Source organism: Penaeus vannamei, chromosome 1 (genome assembly GCF_042767895.1).
Source record: "Penaeus vannamei isolate JL-2024 chromosome 1, ASM4276789v1, whole genome shotgun sequence".
NCBI lineage: Eukaryota > Metazoa > Arthropoda > Malacostraca > Decapoda > Penaeidae > Penaeus > Penaeus vannamei.
In genome coordinates this window covers 16,424,445-16,431,944 of record NC_091549.1, presented here as the reverse complement: position 1 = coordinate 16,431,944, position 7,500 = coordinate 16,424,445, and the positions used below count along the sequence as shown (strand labels likewise).

The 7,500-nt window shown below is 50.9% G+C and overlaps 1 protein-coding gene across 1 annotated transcript in view; it reads right to left on the bottom strand.

The window, feature by feature from the left end:
* Positions 1–7,500, bottom strand: part of LOC113804427 (WAS/WASL-interacting protein family member 2) — a 57,430-nt gene that overhangs the window by 34,815 nt on the left and 15,115 nt on the right. The window contains exon 4 of the mRNA XM_070125281.1: positions 1,703–1,903. Within this exon, the coding sequence (XP_069981382.1) occupies positions 1,703–1,903 (201 nt within the window). The remainder of the gene's footprint in view (positions 1–1,702; positions 1,904–7,500) is intronic.

The following is a 7,500-nucleotide window of genomic DNA, read 5'->3' as shown; positions in this document are numbered from 1 at the left end:
GCAACAAAACCCAGAATGATCACCGCCGGCACTGCAGCAGCGTCGCCACCACTGCAGCATCCACTACCACCAGGACACCACAATTCGAGGTTTCTTCTCGCCCTTCTCCTCGCGTCCGTGTTCGGCTGCGATTTCCCCCTTGCTACGCACTCCCAGGTCCTCCTCCCTTAGCGCGATGCGGCCTGTACCTCGCAGAGTACCATCTCCAACCACGGCTCAACGACTACTGTGAATGCGAGCGAGCCACTGCCTGCTCTACTCCTGCAGCAGTTATTGGCCCCTCCCTCACTCTCTCTTCTTCCTCCTCCTCCTCCCCCTCCCGCCGCCACCCTCTCGCGCGCCCCGAGCCGTTTCACGCAGGCGCAAGACGTCACACGCGTGTTCGGAACACGTAACACCCGCAGGCTGGCTCGGCTGGCCACTCAATGATCGTGAACCACCTTCGCACCCGGAATTCGTGTCCAAGATGCACCACTGTCTGCTCGCCAAAGCACTCTCGAAATACGCGTACTTATTCTTGGGTTTTAGGGATCCATTGTTGTCACTGAGTTTCACTGTCTCGCTTATACTCGCTCATACACCATACATTCTTCAGTCGCACTCGCAATAATTTTTTACAACAACAAATGCAATTACACATATAAATACATACATACATATATGTGGGTATATGTGTGAGTGCGTGAATGAGGGTGAGGGTGAGGGTGAGAGAGAGAGTGTGTGTGAGAGAGAGAAAGAGAGGGAGAAGGAGAAGGAGTGGGAGAGGGAGTGGGAGTGGGAGTGGGAGTGGGAGTGGGAGTGGGAGTGGGAGAGGGAGAGGGAGAGGGAGGGAGAGAGGGAGAGAGGAGGGAGGAGAGAGGGAGGGGGAGAGGGGAGGGAGAGAGAGAGAGAGAGGAGAGAGGAGAGAGAGAGAGAGAGAGAGAGAGAGAGAGGAGAGAGAGAGAGAGAGAGAGAGAGGAGAGAGAGAGAGAGAGAGAGAGAGGGAGGGAGGGAGGGAGGGAGGGAGGGAAGGAGAGTGGGAGAGTGGGAGAGTGGGAGAGAGGGAGAGAGGAAGGGAGGGAGGGAGGGAGAGATTGGAGGGAGGGAGGGAGGGAGGGAGGGAGGGAGGGAGGGAGAGGGGAGAGGGGAGAGGGGAGAGGGGAAAGGGGAAGGGAGGAGAGAGGAGAGAGGAGAGAGGAGAGGGGAGGAGAGAGAGGAGGAGAGAGAGGAGAGAGAGATGGGGAGAGGAGAGAGAGAGAGAGAGGTGAGAGAGAGAGAGGAGAGAGAGAGAGAGAGAGCGAGAAATAGAGAGAGAGAGAGAGAGAGAGAGAGAGAGAGAGAGTGTGTGTGTGTGTGTGTGTGTGTGTGTGTGTGTGTGTGTGTGTGTGTGTGTGTGTGTGTGTGTGTGTGTGCGTGCGTGTGTGCATGTGTGCGTGTGTGTGTTTTATCGTCTCATTTTCATTCATCATCAGTTCATTATCAACACATACTCATGCATAATAATTGTGCGCACGCCATACTCTGCAAATACCGACCTACATTTCCCCCTTACATATGCAAACACTGCCTTTCAGCAAATGCTCAACGAAAACACGGAGCCACCCCCACCCCCGCTCGTGGCTCCCGGCGATGGAGTCCCATCGCCCGCAGCCCCGCCAGGGATCAAAGGCACCGAGAGGCACCAAGGGGAGCACAACACGAAGAATGAAAGGGTTATACTCACCGACGACCGGCGCGGAGCGGTCATTGGTGACCGTCTTCTTAAGCGTGGCGCCGCCCCTGATGTCCGCCAGCAGAGCACCGCGAGCATCCCCTCCGCCGCCGCCTCCTCGTGCAGCAGGAAGGCGCGGGGGGGCGGGGGGGCCCGGCATCCGCGGCGCGGGCGGCGGCGGCGGCGGTGGCATCACCACGCACCACCGCGACCCTGAAAACACAAGGATTTCACTCAACTCATTCTAAATGTCACGGCGCGCTATGCTCCAAGGGCGGTGCGTATACGCCAGCCTAATGTAAACAAACAAAACAGCTGCTGCTGCTGCTGCTCTATTTTTACACAATGATTTCATAATTATTCTTTTGTTCTCATAATAGAATAATCATTCTTTTGTTCTATCACACTCTCAAGATCTAATAATCATTGTCTTATCCTCACAGCCTAGTCCTTTTGAATGTCTCTTGTTATTCCTCAGAACCTAATAGCAAATTTAATCTAATATAAATAAGCCTCTATACTGAATGCTATGCGAGTCATTTTACGTCAATTGTACTCTCAAAACAAATGGGGTAAACTTCAGTCCAAAACAAAAATAAAAGAAAGAAAAGGAGAAAGAAAAAGAGAAGAAAAGAAAGAGAAAGGGAAGGAAAACGAGAGAGAGAAAGAGAAAGAAAATTAGAGAGAACAATAGAGAGACAAAGATAAAAATTGATTTGAAGACAACGGAAGAGAACAAAACCCCTTCCAAGACAGACAACAGACCAGAGGTATGAGAATGCGTTTTGTATCGGCCTTATCATCTTCATTGTTCCCGCGTGCGATCGTGAGATTACGAAGAACAATTCCCAAACAAACGCTGCAAAAAATCATAAATCGAAAAAATATATACATAAAAGAATCTTTAAAAAGTCGACTCCACCCACCCTTATCCAGCGACAAGGACGAGAATTTATGTATTATCTATCCGTGACCAAACCTACTACCCTTTTTCGCCTTGTTTTCCTGGTAGTTTAAAAGACCCGTTTACACTCGGGCCGTGGTAAGGATTTGAAACCGCGCGTTTGGAAGCCCTCTTGGGTCTCCAGTCTTAACGCTATTCTGTGAACATGCTCTGTGAAAAATGTTACTGAAACAGAACGAACGTAGGCAAGCAAAACCATACATATGGCCTTGCAAGTAAATAAGCAAAGGTGAGCACAATGATCAAGTTATTAGTAAATCGGTTCGAAAAAGTTGCCATAGTGAAGCAGATTATAAAGTCAGGGAAACGCGTGCAAAGTCCCTCGAAGAAACCACAACCAAGGCCTCCTCGCCAGCCGGCTTGTTCAAACTGTGTCCAACCCAGTGAAAATTCATTATCCGCACTTGCATATACACGGAAAGAAATTCGTGTTTATCAGTCTCGACGTGCATATCTACCGGATAAATATATAGATGAATGTACTGCCTCAGGTAGATAGATAGATCTGCATTTGTTTCTGTGTAAATGTCTGTCCGCATGCATGAATATTCTTGAGTTGGGCCTCGCACAATTTTCACCAACCGGCCGCGCGTCACAGGTGCGAGCGAACGACCTTCCCGACGCCGGCCAATATCCTCGCGACCTTCGAAAGCCTGCAAAACAATCCCGCAAAGGCCAATGCTGCCGTTGTTGCTCATGTTGCTATTGCTGTTGCAAACCTCACTTCCGCGACCACTCCACCCAAAAGCACAACCAATCTCCCAATCAAAGGGTGCCGCCTCTGTGACCACCAGACCGACGGGATCCCCTGAATGGGCCGCCCACGTTCAATTCGCATGCGGCCCTCGCAGCACAGAGTCGAAGGGGAAGAGGACCAGCTTAGTCGAACGCAGTCGTTATGTTTCCCTTATTTTTCGTAATAGTAAGCGCAACATTATTTTCTCTGTGAGAATGAAACCAAACTAATAAAGCATAACAGTAAAATGGAAGCACTCAGAGAATGCATACCTCCGCCAAAGCAACATTATAATAATAAAAATAATTCAAGCGCCAAAAAGTTGTCCCTTATCTTGCAATGCTAATAACAATAATAATAGTTCCCCCTCTTGCCAAGGCAACAGGGGTAACTGATGCAATCATCTTAAAGAATCCTGGATCCGGATCAAGTTGGGCCAAAGCACACCTCGTTAAATTTTCATAAAAATCTGTCAAAAAATTCATGAGTTATCCTGCTAACCGACAAACTAACCAGCCAACGCTACCAAAAACATAACCTCCTTGGCGAAGGCAATAATCGCATCACCAAACTATCAAATGAAAAAAGTACATCCTTTAGTTATTCATGCAATATCCGCGACTAAAGGCACATTCCATTCATCAACTCGGACACAGGATATACTGAAGCACAAATCGTAAGAGAACTAGACGCAGCAAAACACCTCATCCGCGCTGACGTTAGAACACCTCATCGACTTGAGACACCACCAAGCCTCCCTCCCCAACCCTCCACCCGCCCCCAACAACGCCATACAGTGACCAGCCTTACCAAAACAACGCCTTCCCTTGGTAGTGCTGCGACGAGGGCCAGGTCATCACTAATCTTAATAATGACCCGACTATGATTCATAACGCAATGTACTCATGAAAAAACACTGGTCCGTTCGATAAAATTCTCCAATCACTTTCCATGAGCAGATGTTTCTATATCAAACCACCAACTGATTTGCATTTCATGAGGAAACGCAACACAATTATTGCTACAAGCACAAAAGGGGAGTGACAATGAGGGGTATATCTAGCATGTGTACAGATACAGACATATTATCTATCTATCCATCTATATATAATAATAGACAGATAGATAGACACGTAGAAAGTCTGAAGGAGCGAGAGCGAGAGAAAGAAAGAGAAAAGAAAGAGAAGAGAAAGAGAAAGAGAAAGAGAGAGAGAGAGAGAGAGAGAGAGAGAGAGAGAGAGAGAGAGAGAGAGAGAGAGGGGGAGGGAGGGGGGACAGAGAGGGGAGAGAGGGGGAGGGGGAGGGGGACAGAGAGAGGGAGAGAGGGAGAGAGGGAGAGAGGGAGAGGGAGAGGGAGAGGGAGAGAGAGAGAGAGAGAGAGAGAGAGAGAGAGAGAGAGAGAGAGAGAGAGAGAGAGAGAGAGAGAGAGGGAGGGGGGCAGAGAGAGGGAGAGAGAGGGAGAGAGGGAGAGAGAGAGAGAGAGAGAAAGAGAGAAAGAGAGAGAGAGAGAGAGAGAGAGAGAGAGAGAGAGAGAGAGAGAGAGAGAGAGAGAGAGAGAGAGAGAGAGAGAGAGAGAGAGAGAGAGGGAGAGAGAGAGAGAGAGAGAGAGAGGGAGAGGGAGAGGGAGGAGAGGGAGAGGGAGGAAGAGGATGAGGGAAAGAGAGAAAGAGAGAGAGAGAGAGAGAGAGAGAGAGAGAGAGAGAGAGAGAGAGAGAGAGAGAGAGAGAGAGAGAGAGAGAGAGAGAAAGAAAAAGTGAGAAAAGAGAAAGACCGCGAGTGAGCGCCATCCATCCCAAATACCCCGTGCTCCATTCGCCTCCCCCAAAACGTCCTGACAACCGCAACGGCCCAAACCTCCGCGGCGCAACCATAACCCTCGCCACCACCGAAGCACCACGCGGCACCGCCCTCGCCGAGAGTCCAAGGCGAGCGGCAGGAGACGACCCGCGACACCTGGCGAGACACCACTCATCGCATTCCAATCTGGCCGAGCACTCCGTCTCAATGGCACCTTCATTATCGCCAATTATGACCCTTCGAGACTCCCCAGCACGCGCAACCGAAGCCACCTAGCCAGCCAGCCACCCGAGACTAGGCTGCCGACCGACCGACCGACCAAAGCCCAAACCATCACCCGTCCGTTCAACCGCCCACCCACACATCCAACTAACAGATCTCCCACCTACCCCACCATCCTTCCACTCAATCACCCATGCACTCTCCACCCAACTAACCCTCCACCGACCCACTGACCTAACCAGCCACCCACTCATCCGCCCAACCCACCCACGGAACCATCCATCCAACACCGTCGCCAAGCAAGGACCCACGTAACTCTACTACACATACCCCACCCTACCCCACCCATTCCCCCACCCTACCCCACCCATACCCCACCCTACTCCCCCCACCCCTACTCCAATCCCCATCCCTCAGAGGGCACGCGATAACAACGCCCCAATCCCAACGAGATTCCAATCTGTGAATCCGGGAACCGAGAGCACGTGCTACGGAAGCCCCTCACGATCCGGCGACCTGCATTTTCAACTTCTTAGAGGACAGGTTTGTACACTTATTGTGAAGGGGGGTGGAGGGGGGTGGAGGGGGGTGACGGAAGGAGAGGAAAGAGGGATGGGGAGCGAGAGGAAAGAGAGTGGAGGGAACTGGCGGAGGTGGAGAGAGGGGAGGAGGGGGGAGGAAGGGGGCCAGAAACAGGGGGAGAAACGGGGAGGAAGGAGGTGAAGAAGGGAGGAGATAGAGAAAGGGAAGGAGGGGAAAGGGAGAAGGCCAAGAAGGATGGAGAGAGAGAGAGAGAGAGAGAGAGAGAGAGAGAGAGAGAGAGAGAGGGAGAGGGAGAGGGAGAGGGAGAGGGAGAGGGAGAGGGAGAGGGAGAGGAGGGAGGGAGGAGAGAGAGGAGGGGGAGAGAGAGAGAGAGGAGGGGGAGAGAGAGGGAGAGAGAGGAAGAGAGACAGAAAGAAAGACACAGAAAAAGCAGGAGACTGAGAAAAGGAAAGGAGAGAGAGAGAGAGAGAGAGAGAGAGAGAGAGAGAGAGAGAGAGAGAGAGAGAGAGAGAGAGAGAGAGAGAGAAGAGAGAGAGAGAGAGGAGAGAGAGAGAGAGAAGAGAGAGAGAGAGAGAGAGAGAGAGAGAGAGAGAGAGAGAGAGAGAGAGAGAGAGAGAGAGAGAGAGAGAGAGAGAGAGAGGGGGGGGGGTGAGACAGAAAGCTAAAGATTCCCAACAAGTAACGCACCGACACCTGCTCTGCACAACAGCTCAACATGACGTCACGCTCTCACCTTAAGGGCCCACTCTGCAAAGCGAAGCCACAACGTAAACAATCCATCAATGGCATCGCTCTTATGCCAAGATGATCAGCTGTAGTCAACAACCTCCGCTAAGCCGAAAACGGATAGACGACAAATCAAATGGTAATGGTGCTAGCCATAAAAAGAAGATAAGCCAAATAAACAATACGACGGCAAGGACATTATACCACTCTTATAACCCAAACATCAATTAGCCAACATCAATTAGCTCTGACTTCATATTACACACTAACAGATAACATCAGTTCGCCCCCCAAAAAGGCCTTGTCATCCCTAATTATCCAAGTTGTCAGATCTCCGATTCGGGAAATATCTTTGGCCAAGATTAATGACACTAAATATTAATAAGGCAACCGATACAACGCCAGGCGAGTGCTGTTAAACCCCATGCCGTATCAATAATGCCGTGCCTGCAATACGATCAGGCAATAACCCAAACAGACGGAACGAACCACTATGTAGGATAATTTATGTTGATCCGGGTTTATGCTATCCTATTCGCGTTTCCCTTCTGATCCGTAGAGCGTCCTTAATTCGTGTTGGTTTAGGGACTTTCAAAGACTTAAACCAAACACTGTGGTTGATGCAGAATGACACCACTAACCTTCGGCGTTCAGCGGATCCCCCTTCGCGAGGGCAGTTTCCCAAAGGCAAGCGCCTCGGGACTGGCCTTCATCGAGGTGTAGTTCTCCTTCCCTCGCACTGACCCGCCCGCGAAATCACACGAAATCACGACCTTTATCCAGGGGCCAAGCCGCGCATTCCTGTCCGCGGGTGTCTCCCCC